The 18,662-nt window shown below is 37.5% G+C and overlaps 2 protein-coding genes across 3 annotated transcripts in view; both read right to left on the bottom strand.

Moving 5' to 3' along the window:
* The window catches only part of LOC133326072 (heat shock protein beta-1), a 117,978-nt gene that overhangs the window by 32,335 nt on the left and 66,981 nt on the right, over positions 1-18,662 (bottom strand). The window lies entirely within an intron of this gene.
* On the bottom strand, positions 10,059-13,630 carry LOC133326080 (integrator complex subunit 6). The gene is made up of 3 exons (XM_061534757.1): positions 11,169-13,630; positions 11,029-11,127; positions 10,059-10,793 (listed from the first exon to the last, which is right to left on the bottom strand). The coding sequence occupies exons 1-3, from the start codon at positions 13,605-13,607 to the stop codon at positions 10,062-10,064; spliced, it is 3,270 nt and encodes a 1,089-aa protein (XP_061390741.1). The 5' UTR covers positions 13,608-13,630; the 3' UTR covers positions 10,059-10,061.

Raw genomic sequence — 18,662 nt, forward strand, 5'->3', positions numbered from 1 at the left:
CAAATTCAACAAAATAATAATAATTGTTCACACTTAACAATTGGTATATTTGTTGTGTATCTGTATTCAAATTTCGTCCAAAGAGATCTGACCGAATATGGCGAGGATGGTACAATTCAAAGGTGAAACAAACATGAAAAACAATATGATGATAATAATCATCATATATAAATATAGAAATGCATATAGAATATATATACATACATATGTATATATGTAGATGCTTTGGATAATTACCATGCATGAGTATTAAATAAATATATGTATGTATATTATTGAAAAGCAAGCAAGTTCATTGAATTGTGGTATTAACGACAAGATAATATGAATTTATTTTTGCTTGGCTGGATAAAAAAAATAAAACACACAAGGAACCCAGGTCGAAAATTAAAACAAATCGGACAGGCCTGACTATATGATAGATTTCATCATTGTTACCGATTCTTGCGGGCCAGAAATTGAATATAAAAATATAAACTATTCCAATATGTAAAAATTATAAAATATAAGAAATTTAATAATAAAGAAACTGCTAGGTGATTGCATCTAGGTACCACCGCCATTTCTCCAACCAGTTTTTTCTATCGGCAACTCCACCTTTGTCTGCCGGCTTCTTTTTCCAGCCTGAACCATAGGCCATAGTCTTCATCAGCATCTCAGAATTTTTGCCCTCTCGCTTCATCTTTATGGCTGGTGTTCATCTTATTGGTCAAACCCTCTGCTTTTTCTGCTCAATTCCTTCTACATTATTATTGTGCCCAGTTGGACAGAGTTAATAAGGCACACTGCATGATGTCAGAAATAGTCGGCAGAAATTTCCCTCCCGCTTAGCATTGTAGCATAGGCTACAATCTTCAACCTAAGGTTATCAAATTTCAGTAGTATCTCATTTATCACCACAAGCCATAGTAGTGGAGATAATACTCCAAACTGTGGTGTGCCTCTTTTGACAGATTTCCTCACGGAACTCTCTCCAATATACAAATTGATAATTCTGCTTTGCAGCATTCTATTAAACCAATCCATCGATAAAAGGCATATGAGATATTATGTGGAACATATTAGGCCTGCTTTGAATCTTAGAGATCCATGAGGGCTTCCATGAGTAGAAGATCATTTTCTATGGATGAAGGACTCTTTAGGTATTTCATTAACATAAGACCAGAGAGATAGAGAATCGTTTAAGTATTCTAGAAATAGATGACCGCTCAAGTCTTCTATAAATAGATTGAAGACTGTTCAAGTCTTATTTTTTATATGTTTAAAAATCCAGGCGTAATTCTGTCCTTGGAAAAATAATCTTTACAATTTTGACCCCTTTTGGGTCTCTGTAAAGAAGAAGAATTTTTTTTTTTAAAAACACACACATCTATTGGTCCCTGGAAAAATAATCTCTTAAAAATTCACACCTCTATTGATCCCTGAAACTCCAAGTCTAGATCTGAAAAAAGGGCTTTGATATTCTATATATAGAAACAAACGACATCTACATATATATTCTAGTTTGCTGTCAAAATCCATTATTGTGAATGGATTTCCATTTTGAAAACGTAAACAAAGGCAAATTTTTTGAAATTAGAGATCTGACCGAATATGGCGAGGATGGTGCAATTCAAAGGTGAAACAAACATGAAAAACAATATGATGATAATAATCATCATATATAAATATAGAAAAATATATAGAATATATATACATACATATGTATATACATATGTAGATGCATTGGATAATTACCATGCATGAGTATTAAATAAATATGTATGTATATGTATGTATATTATTGAAAAGCAAGCAAGTCCATTGAATTGTGGTATTATATGAATTTATTTTTGCTTATATATATACAAGGAACCCCGAAAATTAAAACAAATGGGTCGGGCCTGACTATATGATAGATTTCACCATTGTTACCACTCGGGAATCAGAAATTGAATATAAAAATATAAACTATTCCAATATGTAAAAATTATAAAATATAAGAAATTTAATAATAAAGAAACTGCTAGGTGATTGCATCTAGGTACCACCGCCATTTCTCCAACCAGTTTTTCCTATCGGCAACTCCACCTTTGTCTGCCGGCTTCTTTTCCCAGCCTGAATCCTTGGCCACAGTCTTCATCAGCATCTCAGAATTTTTGCCCTCTCGCTTCATCTTTAAGGCTGGTGTTCATCTTATTGGTCAAACCCTCTGCTTTTGTCTGCTCAATTCCTTCTACATTATTATTGTACCCTGTTGCTTTGAATCTTAGAGATCCATGAATAGAAGATCATTTTCTATGGATGAAGGACTCTTGAGGTATTTCATTAACATAAGACCAGCGAGATAGAGAATCGTTTAAGTATTATAGAAATAGATGACCGCTCAAGTCTTCTACAAATAGATTGAAGACTGTTCAAGCCTTATTTTTTATATGTTTAAAAATCCAGGCGTAATTCTGTCCTTGGAAAAATAATCTTTACAATTTTGACCCCTTTTGGGTCTCTGTAAAGAAGAAGACAATTTTTTTAAAGAACACACATATCTATTGGTCCCTGGAAAAATAATATAATTTTTTGTGTGTTTTAGAGTAGAGTATAATCCAAAAATCACAACACAACCCACCGTGAAGGTAATCTGAACAAGCAATTAGAAGGACTGTACTGAATATTCGAAAATAGTAAGGAAGAGGTGTTGTTAACCTCTAATCGGACAAGAGGGGCAAATATCACGAAATATTACTCAGACTCGGAATAAACATCCTCAGAAAGTTAGAGTTCGTGGTAGTTGTGTAGGGTATCGTATGGTCGGCCCCGTCCGACTATACTGCTCCGCTCACTGGTTTTAATTATGCAAATCAATCATTTTGAAATAAACCGAATGGAAAAATCTCGATTGATAAATAGTTTAGGGATGACGATAACAAAAATCTGAGGTAAATATAGAAGAATTTTCTTTTCAATTTGAAAAAAATACATTCTGTGATTTGAAAATATTTTAATTGTTATCTTTATTATTTACAATTTGATTTCGAAATATTTTGAATACTTACTGTAATGCCTTAAATGGTCAATAATATTAAAAAATTGAATTGGCATTCCTACTCATTTGATCACTTTTCATTTTTAGTATAGTCCACACATCTGTCAGATGTGGGAGAAAAGTGACGTAGTCACATACATTTTGCACAGCGTTCAACAATTATGTCTAATATATTTTTATTGCCTATATGTATGTACATATATTTTGTTGTGAACTTTTTTTTTTGTTGTGAAATGTATTTTGCATAAAAAAATGCCGATGTGAACTATTTTGTTGAAAATACTAAGCTAATTAAAAAAATATGTATTGACCTACCTTAATGTTAATGGTGAGAAAGAGACTAATGCCAACATCTAGATCTTTAGTTCGATAGCTTTTTTTAACCTCACTTGGTATTGCCTAACAATTTCGAGTCCCCGAGGTTCAATTTTAGGTCCTCCTCGCGGTGTCACCTGGGGTAACTATTTTCATCGTCCATTGAAATAGTGAGCTGATATGTGCCCATAAGAACTATAAAAAATTGGGTTGAGGCGTGGGGTTTGTTGCCCACACTTGGAAACCCCTCGTACTATGAAAAATCAACGAACAAGAAAACCAAACCCCCCAATGTTGACGACCCCCGCAAATGTATAAAGGACCACGATCTGCGAATCTGCACTCAAGAAGTATAATGCCGATATTATTGCCTTACAGGAAATGCGATGGAAAGGGACTGGCGTAAGTAAAACAGATGATTACGCTCTGTATTATAGCTGCCATGAAACGAGACGTGAAGTTGGCTGCGGATTTATGGTTAATACAAGAATAAAATACCTCGTCTCCAGATTCACTCCAGTAGATGAGCAAAGACATTTTTTATGAGCCCCTAAGAACTGCATATGGCATGACATTAAAATTCTTCTAGGAGATTTTAATGCATAAATCGGAAGGGAAAATGTTTTTGGTCAAACCGTCGGACAATTTAGCCTCCATGAAGAAACAGCCTACAACGGCAAGAGGTTGATTAACTTCGCGGAAGCAAAAAACATGGTAGTTAGTAGCATCAGATTCAAGCATCTCAATTTACACAAGGCCACCTGTATTTCTCCTGATCAAGCAACGAGAAATCAATGATCGATACGATCGATACGAGGAGCGAATATCGATTCGGACTATTACTTTGTGGCAGCCAAGGTTCGAACCCGTCTTAATGTAGCAGCAAAGGTGCGATCTAACACAACACGGAAACTCGACTTTGAAAAGCTGCAAACAGAACAGCTAGCAGAAGCCTACTACGTTCAACTTACCCTCCTGCTTGACGAAAGCACTAATTGTCTCGATAATAATATAGAAGCACAAAGGCAAAGAATTGTCCATTCCCTACAAACTGCAGCAAAAGCAGCACTTGGGTACCAAAGACCACCATCAAGAAACCCGTGGTACCATCAGGAGAGTCGTAATGCTACTGATGTGAAAAACGCAACGTATAGGGTAACCCTGCAGACAGTATCAACACCTAATGTGATGGAGAATTATCGGGAGAAAAAATAAGAGAAAAAACGTATTTTCAGAAACCAGGCACATCCTCCTGTAGAGATAATGAAAGGAATCTGGTGACAGATACAGACAACGTGTTAAGCATCTGGAAAGAGCATTTTGAAAAGCTTCTGGTATCAAATAGTGGCAGTGAAAAAGATACCCCGAACCAATAAGAGATGACGGTATAGAATGTATACCACCTAGCCAAGATGAGGTCCGAGTAGCAATTAATCGGCTGAAGAATAATAAAGCAGCAGGTGCCGATAGGTTACCAGCCGAACTATTCAAGACCGGTGGTCAGATGCTGGTCAGGAACATGCGCCAGCTCATTTGTACAATTTGGCTAGAGGAATGCATGCCCTGGAAAAACCCCACAAAAACACATCGACACTATAAAGACGCATTCGACAGCCCTATCCCTTCAGAGGTGTTTAAAGCCATGTCTGCGTTCGGCATTCCTTTAAAATTAATGCGGCTATGCGGGATAAATTTGAGTGGCACAAGGTCAGTAGTGAAAGTTGGAAAGGACCTCTCGGAGCCCTTTCATAGCGAACGAGGATTCAGACAAGGTGACAGTTTGTCCTGTGACTTCTTTAACATCCTGCTGAAAAAGGTCATACGATGGCAAAGGGAACAGATGACAAATGACACTCTGTACACCAAACAACACATGTAACTTGCCCACGCCGATAACATCGACATAATGGGTCGAACATTGAGTGCGGTAACATCAACCTTTAAACAAATTGAGAGGTAGTCTGCCAAAGTGGGTCTGACAGTAAACCAAGCTGATGGTATCAACACGCAAGACGTGCAGTAGACTCGGACCAACTGTGGAACTTGAGAACTACAGCTTGGAGGTAGTCAAAGATGTTATATAACTTGGTACCCTGGTACATAAATAAAAATAATGACATAAGTTTTGAAATTCGGAGAAGGATAGTGTTGGCCAACAGATGCTACTAAGGCCAACTTCCGCGTATTAGCTGATGGCTCACGCAGAAGGGGAAGGCCACGAAACAGATGGAAATATCAAGTGGAAGACAACATTGCCAAACATGGTCTTTCAAATTGGAAAATCTGCGCAAAAGACCGACGTGCCTGGAAATCTTTTTTTAAGCTCGGCTTATGGAACGAAAGTTCTGTCACAAGCCAGCTAAGTAAGTTGCCGCGCAGTGTTATCAATGCAGTTCATACACATATCCAAAATATCTGAACAACATATTCCAACTATTTAAAAATATAGCATACTTTTAGGCATTAATGAGAATATACCAAATTGTAATGTAAACAAAGATACCTATGTAATAAAAAAAACCAAAAATAACTCCAATGCATATTCAAATTTTGAATATTAGAATGACAAAAAATAACATACATTACCTTCGTGATTACTATACATTCATTTCACGCTGTAATAAAAACAAAAGAATATAACATCATACATTTGACCCTTTAAGTCCATGAGGGCACTGGATATCCTCCTCATTGTCTTACCAAAGGACTTTTTTAATTTCTAATATGTTTTAAAAACAAATTAATAACAAATTATTCGTTTTTTTTTCTTTCATGTAACAAATATTTTTTTCTTCTTTCTTTTTTGTTTTGCAATATTTCTTTAATATGTTTTTTTTTAAATTCGATTTACTAAATTAGCAAAAAGTTTTTATAATAATATGTTATACAATATTTTTACATAATACAATTTAAAATTAATTTTAAGAATTGTATTTAATAATCTATAAATTCTAAATTGTTTTGTTTTGTCTTATAAACATTATTTCATATATTTTTTTAATACTAAGAAAACAGAAAATAGGCTAAAAGCCCACACTTCATCACAATTAATTTAAAGTGAAAAAATATTTTAATTTGATTTGAGTCTTTTTTCACAATTAATACATACATATATTTGAATTTGAATGACTGATTGATTATACCACTCTATTCATTTAGATTAAGAAGATGTTTTATAAACATAAAATAAGATTTAACAAGTTTAAATATGAGAAATGAAATGAATTTGTTTTGGTTTAAAAAATATACACAAGCAAGGGACATTTTCAGTTAAAAAAAAATAATCTATAGTCTCTTTTCTCTATTAAAAAATAATAATTCGATATTTTACAACAAACATTTATTTGACTTAGAACATCATATTAAAAAAGATTCCTTTAAGAAGGACGCAATTTGATTATCATTGTGACCTACTAAAGGTCACAAGGAAACTTCCGACCAACTTTTGGTAAACATGTCTCAAAACTAAGAGAAAACCAGTAAGAAAAGTCGTAAAGTCGGATTGGGCCGACTATATGATACCCTTCACCACTTTGGGTATATTTTACATATGCATCCTTACAATTCCTTCGAGGGAACATTGACATGAAATAGAAATAAATATATGGGAGCCATATCTAAATCTGAACCGATTTTCACAAAACTTAGCACACATTGTTCTTAATTCAGTAGGTTATGTCAAATTTTGTGCAAATCGAAAAAAATGTAGAGGCATTAGTGCTCCATTAACATCAATTCGGACGAAAATATATATTGGAGCTATATCTGATTTTCACAAAGCTTAGCCCACATCGGAACTGATTTTCACGAAACAGCCCACATCATTCTGTGATCAATTCAGTAGGCTATGCCAAATTTTGTGCCAAGCGAAAGATATATAGGGACTTTGGTACACCATTAAATAAAATCGGACGAAAATATATATGGAAGCTATATCTAAATTTGAACCGATTTTCACGAAACTTAAGACACATCATTCTAGACACAATTCAGTAGGCTATGCCAAATTTTGTGCAAATCGAAAGAAATGTAGTACTCCATTAACATAATATCGGACGAAACTATATATGGGAGCTATATCTAAATCTGAACCGAGTTTCACAAAACTTTGCACACATCATTCTAGGCTCAATTCAGTACGCCATGCCAAAATTCGTACAAATCAAAATATTTTCAGGGACTTTGGTGCACCATTTACTTAAAATCGGGCGAATCTGTATATGGGAGCTATATCTAAATCTGAACCGATTTTCACGAAATTTAAAACACATAATTTTTGGTAGAAAGATAATTTTAGGAGAAAGAAATTAGAGTCAATTCGGTTAAAAAATACCGAATATATGGGGCTATACTTTGGGGCGATCCTCAAAAGTGGACCGTATCGATTATTTTTGGTGAGGAGATTTTATACCCAATAGTAACTCAATGTATCAACAATAATTCATTTCGGTTGAAAAGTGTGCCCAAACTCCCCAAAATACCGAATAATAATGGGCATGGGGGTTATCCAGAAAAGTGGACCGATAACGATAATTTTTGGTATGGATATTTGCTATGCAATGATAATTTAAAATACCAAATAATAGCCGATTTGTTTTAAAAACAGGACAATAAATTCCCAAAATCAAAATATTTGGGGAGAGATTGCTACTCAATGGGGAGAGATTGCTACTCAATGGTAACACAAAACATCATCTAACATTGTATTCGGTTGAAAAATGTGCCCAAACTCCCCAAAATACCGAATAATATTGGGTATTGTTATATGGCGGGTATCATCAAAGTGGACCCATATCGATAATTTTTTATACGGAGGCTTGCAAACCAACCGTAAATATTGGAAACTGTGATGCCTACATGCCTACAAAACAACAAGGATTTTATTCAGATCAAGAATACATAGGGTGGGTGGATCTCTAGTGAATATTTCGATGACAAATACGCATTCCACACACCAGGGACACGACCCAGGAACTGTTGTGAATATATGGTAGAAATCACAGATTTCCATTTATGATTTTTTTCTATAGAAATAAATTTTAGTGGAACCCTTGAATATCATTAGGACTTGGCCGATTGCTGCCTTGCCAGCTGAGTCACCACAGCTGTGCTGTAGTTCTCCAAAGGTTCAATTTCTGAATGCAAGTTAACAAAGATAACAGTGAATGTCTAACCAAATCTCTTAGATGGAGTACACCCGCGGTAATCAGTTCCGCCGTGTCCACCTGCCGATATGGCGGGGGTTTGAAGTTTCTATCGAAAAATTCTACTTGTCCCTTATGTTAAAAAGTTCACCAAAAGCGTGACAGTTTTATAATACATTCCCTGACCTCACGTTTTTTATATAAAAATTCAGAGGAACTAAGGATTATTTTGTTTTATAAAATTTCACGGAAAACCAGGTATTTTATTTTTTGTATCACTGGAACCCAAAAATGTAGCAGGGATATTTTTAAGAAATATTCCCATATTATTCTTTATATTTTCTCTTCCTCATCTTAAAATTTCTAGTGTAAAATTTTGAATACTTGACGGTTATATTATTTGTATATATGGTGAAATTTTGAATATTTATGGGATTGTACAAATTTAGAATATTTTTTATAAAATATAAATGTATTACACCACTGACACTTGACTTTTAGTCATTCCACCCAGAATGGCATGTAATTTTCATGACTACCAAAAAGGAAATTTTGCTTTGAGAAATAAATTACTGAATTATTGGAACTAATCTTAAATATTAATATTTATTTGAAATAATTATTAATATAAAGTAATTTTAAAAATCTAATTTGAATTAAAGATTAAGAGGGGAGCAGAGCAGAATATAAATTAAATTCGTTTCATAGATATAAATTTAGCTAACACTCTCCATTACATCCCTGCTGAATACTACCTAAACAAACGCAAGGAGAATAAAAAACGATTTACAATTTAAAGCAAAGTTGCAACAAAAAATGCTTCATCTTCTTCTTAAAAATTACATTTTATTTTACTTAAATTGAAAATTGTTTGTTTGTGTGTCTGTATATTGTATATGTATGTATGTATGTAAGATAGATTCACAATATTATCATTATTAAGCGTTTAGAGTACAATGAAATAAAATACAATTTGCTGAAAGAGAGGCCAGAGAGGTGCATGATATATAATAATAAAAATAGTAATAATAAGAGGTAACCAATAACAAATAAAGATTTTTTTGTTTGCTTTCAATTCAAAAATTTCCTACCAAGAAAAAGAAGATAATTGTTCTCGATAATAGTAATAATAACAATTCTAACTTTCTGCTATGCTGATCCATTTTTATAGGATAAAAAATAAAAACGGAAAAATATTTTACAAAATCTTGTTTTTTGGGGTCCCAAAACTTGCGGTTTTCAAACCTTTTGTTACCATAGACAAAGAAATCAATATAGATGATGGTATTGTAAATATGTATATAAGTAAACATTTTAATATGGTTTGTTGTTTTGATTCCACACATTTGATATATAGATGCTGTATATAACACGAGTCTTTTTGTCCATCGTTTTTCCTCCCCCCAATAAAGAGTAGCCCACCATTGCCATCCGTTATCTTAAAGATCATCATCAACACCCGCCGTCTTCCATCATGATCGTTCCCCTCATGCATGATCACACGACCACCCACCCTCCCTCCAACCACTTAATAGTCTATGTGTGTGTGTCTATGGCTATGGAGTATATTACAATAATTGTTAACTTGTCGCTGGCAACTGTTGTTTCTTATCCCACCATTCCTGTATGCTGTTGACCATTTGTTTGCGTCGAAACCGTAACGATTCGCTAATGCACATTTGTATGAATTTCGATTTCATATCTTCGTCGCCCTTGATTAAATTCAAATGCTCCAGTAGTTGGGAATAATTTCGTCCTGGCCGTCGAATATCACGGAATACTTGATCCCGTAAATCCATATTATGTTTGCGGGCTTGTTCTTTTTGTTCATCGGTAAGGGGCGGGGGTGTTAGTGGCGAGGCCGCCATATGATTAACATGATTTGAGAATGTATGCGAATTGACTGCCGAGGAGGACGAACTGCCATTTGTGCCTTCCCTTTTTAATGTATCAAAATTACTGCTAGCCAGCAGGGTACTTAGTGGGGTCGATGATGCCGGTGGTGGCATCAGGGCCGTTTCATTGTCTATTTTTGAACTATCAGCAGGTGGCGGGTTGGTATCGGAAGTTGCAGTAACACCTCCGAGAGAGGAAGTTGACGCCGATGAAGATGTTACCGGCAAAGAGGATGTGGAATTACCATTATGACATTGTTGCAGTATTCTGGATATCTCCTGTGCATCATTGATATCATGTAAATGATGACCACCACCACCAGCCGCAGCGGCTGAAGCTGCTGTAACAGGTTGCAGAGACGGTATGCTGTTGTTCCCTGGTATTATTTGTGGTACTTGTGGCTGCATTGTTGTCACCTGGCCAGGCATTGCATGTGGTGGTAATGTTGAAGAATAGGGACTAACTGTGGGACTAGCTGAAGCCATCAGGCCACCACCATTCGTTGCGGCGGCGGCCGGCGACATTCCACCGCCAATATTATTGGGTATCCCATAAATATTGCCATTCAGTGGCATTGCATTAGGATTATGATGCAGCAGCAATGTCGGTGTTGGCGGTGGTGGAGTACTGGGTTCATGTGGTCCCAATGGCGCTGCATAATTGGGCATATACGGATGTGGGGACGAGGCAGGAGATTGGGGTTGAGTCGGATGATTTAGCGGCGGTTGTGCTGTCATCGAGGGATGTGGACTCATATTGGGTGGCATACCACCACCCAGCTGCCCATTTACCATTTGCGGTGATATTGAACCGGCATTCAGTTGGGAGGAACCCGCAGGGTTTATAAGATCATTATTTTGAGAATTATCACAGCTATTTTCAACCCCAACCCCGTTTATGAAATCCCGCACATAAACATTACAGAATTCCGGTTCGGTGGCTTCTTCTTCGGGAAAGTCGGGGAAGGCCACCACCAATCGATCAGGATCACCATCTTCGGACATGCCGGATGATATTGACGAGGCGTCGGAATCCGAATCCATTGATTCCAAATCGGATAGGGAAGATACTGATGACGCATTTGAGGACATGCCGGAGCTAGCGATTGGGGAGGAATTGGGAGAGACGCCAGAACAGGATGGCGTGGGTGTGCGTGGGCGAGAGTCGGTTGATGTACGTCGAAATACATAATCCATGCGTATGGGACCAGCCTTACGTTTACGCACCCTTGAAGCGTCCAGTTTCTTGCCGGGAGCCCCGCCCACTCCACCGACACCCGGAACGCCAGAAGTACCTGCACCATTGCCCTTCATGGGCGCTGCCACATCACCCAAATCGGCTTCATCAACCATAACCATGTGTTTGTCCTTTTTGTAGGGATTGCCGAACATGTGCTGCCTCACATTCGTGGGTTCTATTTCACGCAGCGGGTTATCCTTGTTCTTCAAATACTCCTGGTAATTACCCATTTCGGCAATGGGTAGACAATGTCCCGAATCCTTTGCCACCAAACTAACCGGCTGGGGCCGCATAAATGCCTCACGCATACGTCCGATTTCTTCGATAATATCACGTCGTGGAATATCGAAGGGGTTGCGATAGGACTTGGCCGATTGTTGCCTTGTCAGCTGAGGCACCACAACTGTGTAGTTCTCCAAGGGTTCAATTTCTGAATGCAATTTAGCAAAGGTATCACGCAGCAAGGGATGCCTAACCAAATCTCTACGCAGCGCCACACCAGTATTCAGTTTCGCCGTCTCCACCTGCCGGTAGGGCGGTTTGGGCTGTTTCAACTGCTTGTAGACCTTCATGCAGAGGTTTTCTTGATCCTGCTTCGCCGTGTTCTTGATGTGCTTCAATTGATTGGCAATGTTCGGCGATAAATAATTGTCTACATTGTCCGGCAGCAAAAACTGCAACAGGGGATACGGTACGGAAATGTTGAGCAGAGCTTTGCGTAAAAATGGACAATAATAGGGAGGAATGGATCGCACATAGGCATTGAATTTGTACATCAAGTCATTGGGTGGACTCATATTGTATTTGTGTATCAGATCGTGTAACAAAGGCAACAGGGCCGGATAATTGTAGGCCAATACATAGAGGTGGACTTGTGACGATGTTGAAGATGCCTTCAGATAACCGAAAGGCAACTCAAAACCATGCATGCCATTCGAAATGATAACCTGCCAACATTTTTTCATTTCGCGTTTCTGTAAAATCTGCAGGGTAAGGGGACTAGCTTCAATTTCATATTTATCCACGGGGAAATTGTGTACAGTCTGCGGCTCGTCCACGGCCGGAGTCACTACCTTCAACTTAGGGTGGGCATCACGTGGTGGTAACGTTGGCGCCTTCGGATCAGGCCAATACGGTTCGGGCAGAGGCCAGTAGCCAATTGGAAATGTCTTCTGACTAATGTGTTTCTGGACATAGATCATTTTCTTCAGCGGTTGGAATATCAAATCCTGCAGTGCCTCATTGGGCATATTATTGGGATCTTTGGGTATGAGAGGTTCGAACTGCAACACCACGCCCGGTTGAACCTTTTGTACCAAACTTTCGATGCATTGATTTAAAACGTAGTGGGAACGCACGCGATATGAACGTCCGCCGGTCACCTCACACATCCGCTCGATGGGTGAATCATCGTGCGGCACCTTGCCTTCAACCCTCTCATCGACACGATTGCCCGACATACGCAGTACCAGCGAAAACAGACGCTGATCCCATCGAAAAGGTTCCTTGGTGAATTTGGTACCCGGTATTTGGGTATTCAGCGGCAGTATAATATCCTGGTGTACAACATTACGATTCGAGTAACGGCCACCGTCGGTGATCACAATAATTACGGAAGGTTCCAAATAGAATGGGCATCGACCCTGCCCGTATGTATCAATACCAGATTGCATACGATTGAGATTTAGCAAATCGAAAGCATTTTTCAGCGACTCGCCCATTGAAGTGAGGCCCGTTGATTGGAGATTTTTCAATTCATTCATAAACGTGGCATGATTCTCCTTCCAGCCGGCCTTAACATTGGCGGGCGGTTCTTCGAATGTCAGCAGCATATAACGATCGCCCAGACAGTCTTGTGTGCGTTGACGGTATTTGAGAAAAGTTTCCACGGCACCCTTGGCTATGTCCAGATAGGTTTTTTGTACGCCATTCACATAGGCTTTTTGGCACATGGACGACGAGGTGTCGACCAAAAATAGGATAATTGTCATTTTTACACCACTTTATTTTTGTATTTTGTATTGTTTAGGCTGTGTAATTTAAAAATTCCACAAACACTGGGTTCTTACACCACCACCACAACAAAGTGCAAAACAATGCTGCACTCTTAACTAGAAATAAAGCCCGATTTTTCGTATGGAAACAAAATTCTGCTGCTGATGATCCTCTCCTTTTCTGTTTGTTTGTGACTTTTTTTCTAAAATAACTCGTCTTTTCAATTTGAATTCTTTTGTCGGATGGATTTCCGCTGTTTGTAATTGTTGTTTAATATTCGAATTCGAATTCGCATTTAAATTGCTTTCTCTTTTTCTTTATATATAAATGGGCGTTATAAACGCCCATTTTTTATTTGCTGTCATTTCTTTGCCGCATGGAAAACATCGTTTGTTTTTCTCAAATACACAACAAAAATAAAATAAATATTCAAAATAAATCTGCAAAAAACGTGTAAGAGAAGAGAAAAAATGGAGAAAGAGAAAAAAGGATAACGAATTAATGTTAATGGTATATTTTGTTGATCTTTTTAATTAGTATAGAAAAATTAGCTATTGGTTGGGTATAAAAAATTAAACACATTTTTTTAAATTTCTATATTAATAACTTTTTTTTAATTAAAATGGGAAGTTATTTATATTTGTGTACGTCCATACTACAATGATATAATGCTATATATATATATATATATATATATATTATTTAATTATAATTCAAATCCCTAAATCTGTTCTTTATTTGTTCTCCTTTACTGGTCATTTTTTTATCAAGTCTATGGAAAAAGCTTAATTTAAGCTGGGGAATCGGTTTCTCAACTCCCATTCATTGACAAACAGACGACAGATCGATTAACCCACATTCCTGTTAAAAGCTATGGAGCAAAGGTTACTGTTTCTCGAAACATCCTTCATCCTGCACGCATCATACATTTTGATGTTGGTGGAAGGAAAGAAAAGAAGCTATTATTATTAGGAGGTGGGTGAGAATAGTTTCGATGGCTAAAGAAATTGGACGTGCTATGGTTGCTCTTTCCTAACCCCTTTAGGTTTCTAATGTTGTTGTAGATTAAAGCAGGTTCCATAGTTGAGAAGAAGCTTAGAGACGGTGGAACGGTGAGCACCTGCTAGTTTGGGCCGTCTGTAGGCCAGAACACGAGGTGCTCAATTATCTCTGTCTCCTGCTCGTCAGCAGCACAAAGTCTGCAGTAATCAGTAACATCATGGTCCCATTTACTGTCATTAATTTCAGCATAGCTCAGGTTCAACAGTGATTTTGTCCTCTTGGCACATTGCACCCGGGTTTGTTGTTGGCTTGTTCGTCGAAGAACTCATCAATGTTCCGAAAGAGATGACAGATAGGTGGCTTGATTGAGCAATCGATTGCTACATCTACATTTTTCGTTACCCAACACAGCCGATAACTTTAGCTGTGAGTGTTTCCAAAACGACTGCTACACTCGAGGATGACATCAGATTTGATATTACAGGATTTGATCCGTTATCCGCTATTTTCCAAATAGCGAAGATTTCAGCTTGGAAAACACTACAGTTGCTATATAGCTTGTAGGTAAGCTCAAGACATAGCTTTTCACAGTAGACGCCAGCACCTGTACCTGCTTCCATCTTGGATCCGTCTGTATAGAAAGCCAGACCGTCCAGAGGAGGGTTACTACGGTTCCAGTCGTCTCTACTAGGGATAACGACATCTATATCTTCAAATCTCAGGACTGGTTATAGTTACTAAGTTTTCCGCGTTGGTCCAATGTCATACCTATTTCGTTCAGGATACATCCATGTATGGGAGCTGTATCTAAATCTAAACCGATTTTCACAAAACATAACACATGTGTGACTTTTTATAGGGGGGCTATATCCAAAGTTAAAAAAAAATCTTTAAAATGTTTTATGTATCACCATCCATTATACCGGAAAGGGGGAGGGAGTCTATTTAAAAAAATTGAACAAATTAAAAAAAAAAATCAAAATACCCCAAACGGTGCGGTACCTTTATATGGAGGCTATACGTCAAAACATGGACCTATATTGATCATTTTATACATAGATGTTTTTACCATCTATAAACCCGGATTTCCAAATTACAGCCATTTGGTGGGTGTGTTAAATATCCGGCAAAAATATCTAAAATGGCTAATATTTTGAGCCATTTGAGCCATTTCAAAGCTCTATCTTAAATATTGCGATCTCTACAAAGATTCTGACAGATAATTGGGCCTCTAGATCGACCAAAAAACAGATAACAGATAAAAATAATGTTGTTGGTCCATTTCATCGAACATATTAAAAAACTATTGGACTCAGTGCCACACACAGCTAGGTCGATTCAGCTAGTCGAGTCCCCTCCCGACCAGCAAGAATTTACAGTTTTATACCAATTATCGTAGTAAAAAATTTGTGATTCTTGCAGGTTATGTATCAGGGTATTTAGGGTATAATATTGTCAGCTCCATTCGACTATACTACTACTAAGTTTATTGGATTGTAACAGACGTTAATATATATTTTGCAAGTTTGTTACTAATTTTGTTAATGTGAATAGTTTTTAAAACTAACTGATAACAAACAAATATTATTATTCCATATTTTGTTATTTTGTAGAACCATTGCCTTTGTAGGAAATAGTTTAGCATACACTTGTTAACTTTTCAGATAAAAAAGAGCAACAGATGTTGCTTTTGGTTGATTTGTCGGCAACGCTTTGGTGGTGATTTTAATGCAATGTTATTAGGGTGTAACGAAAATTAAACGCACACTCAGTACCTAATTCAAAGAATTAAAGTCATTAAAAAAAGTTCACAAACAATTTTTTAATTCAAAAAAACAATGACGATCCACCCCAATAAATGTTAAATCTTCCCCATACAATTTTGATTACCTTCATACAAAAAATGAAAAAGAAAAAACAATATGACCCACTTGTTCAAATAATAGTTGATTTCAACAAAAAAATAGTAAAAAAAACAACAACATTAGCTTTACTCTACGAAATGAATTGCAATGCTTATTAACATGCTAATTATAATTAGAAACGAGGGAGCGAGAGAGAGAGAGAGAGAGGAATTACCCCCCATACACGTAAACGAGTGAATTACTCCGCAAACAAACCGATTAAAGTAGTGTCATGTTTGTTTGGTCATCATTTCCTATTACCCTAAACAAATGTCATTTGCATTATTGTCAAACTCAATTCTAATGTCATTAGAATAATTTCTTCCAAAATATCAACATCATAATCATGTTATCCGTTAATCCATCATCACACATCCCCCTTAATCTAAGTTGCTGCTGCTCCACCTGTATTTGTTGTTGTGCTTTACTTGCGTTCATGACAGCGGCGTCCAATGCAATATTAAATCAGAGAGAGCCAGAGCGAGAGAGGAAGCATATGGTCCACAACTCTCACACATTGAAAGAAAGGGTACACATTAATGAAAAATATCTCAACATGTGCATTCATATGCAAAAAGAAAAAAAAAACGAACGAACGAACCCTAAGTACAAGGGTTGCCAATGTAAAATTGGATTGTAATATTATTGGACAGTGATGGCTAGGAGAATTCTTCCCTTCTACATTAGCCCAAATACAATTGGGAAATTCGGGATATCTACTCACCCACACCACTCGAAGGGGCATATGGATGAAAGGAAATCCATGGAGATGATTACTTAAATAGGTCTATGGATAAGATATTTCATTGGAAGGAACTTAAAAGCTCTCATTAGGAAAAAATGCCTCAAAAGTAACTGGGCCCAAAAACAGGGAGAGAAAGATGAGAAGCTTACAAGAAAGTGTGAAAAGGTAAGTATGAGATATATTACGTGTCAAGGTTGCACTTTCCCAACCACTTTAGGTTTCTAATGATGCTGTAGATTAGATCCGGTTCCGTTGTTGAGAAGAAACTAAGATTCGGTGGAAAGTGAGCACACACTAGTCTGTGCCGTCTGTAGGCCAGGACTAGGCAGCGACACAGTAGATGCTCAATTGTCTCCGTCTCCTCCTCGTCAACGCAGAGTCTACAGTAATCAGTAGTATCATTGGCCCCATTTACTGGTAAAGGCCTTGATATTACAATTGCCAGTAATGACTCTTTTCATTTCTCCAGGTTCAACAGTGATTTTGTCCTCTTGGTTGACAGAGTCGACCAAATAGATCTTGCACCTAGGTTCGTTGTGTCAAAGTTCATAGGTTCTTTCGTCGAAGAACGCCTCAAACTTCCCATAAAGATGACATATGGGTGGTTTGATTGAGGCATCAATTTTTAGATCTTTAGATTGAGATCCTCGTCTAGCTAATTCGTCTGCTCTTTCATTACCCATGATGTCACGGTGTCCTGGTACCAAACATAGCCGATAGCTCTAAATAAGTTCTTCCAAAACTGCTCTACACTTGAGGACTACCACAGTTTTGATTTGATGGCTTTAAAAGCTGCCTGAATATCCACAAAGTTAGTCACCGGTTCAACGATCTCTGCATCCAGACTTTTTATCAAATCCGCTGCCTTCCAAATAGCGAAGATTTCAGCTGGGAAAACACTCCAGTTACTATGCAGCTTGTAGGCAAGGTCAATGCCTGGCTTTTCACAATAGATGCCAGCCCTTGTAACTTCTTCTATCTTGGATCCCTCTCTATAGAAAGCCCGACCGCCCAGAGGAGAGTTACTCCGGTTCCAGTCGTCTCTACTAGGAATAAAGACATCTACATCGTCAACTCTCAGGAAAGGTGATATATATTCGCTTTGTTTTACGCGTTGGTCCAATGTAATACCTGGTTGGTTCAAGATACAACCATGCCCAAAGGTACAACTTCGAAAAAGATTTTGTTCATGCAGCCATAGGGCACTAACATTTATGCTGAGGCCCAGAGGCCTGCTTCCTGTTATCAGAATCGAGACGGCTTTTTGTACCTTATCTAGTTTGCTGGACCAGGGCGACAGCGTCAGTAAAGCTTTTTGCATAAGCTCGGAGATTGTTGACGGAAATTTTACGGAAATCAATATCAACACGTCGTAATTACGGTGAGAGCACCCCTCCCTG

Source organism: Musca vetustissima, unplaced genomic scaffold (genome assembly GCF_032173495.1).
Source record: "Musca vetustissima isolate MV318-11 ecotype Yass unplaced genomic scaffold, APGP_CSIRO_Mvet_v1 utg13556, whole genome shotgun sequence".
In the NCBI taxonomy this organism is placed as follows: domain Eukaryota; kingdom Metazoa; phylum Arthropoda; class Insecta; order Diptera; family Muscidae; genus Musca; species Musca vetustissima.

Bases quoted from the DNA above. Each gene is read 5' to 3' on its own strand.
- LOC133326080 (XM_061534757.1), bottom strand. From the start codon at position 13,607: ATGACAATTATCCTATTTTTGGTCGACACCTCGTCGTCCATGTGCCAA. The intron at 11,128-11,168 runs GTAAATGGGCAG...ACCCAATATGAG, and splicing joins GTTCAATATCACCGCAAATG to TCCACATCCCTCGATGACAG. The intron at 10,794-11,028 runs GCCATTGGGACC...ATGCCTGGCCAG, and splicing joins TATATGCCCAATTATGCAGC to GTGACAACAATGCAGCCACA.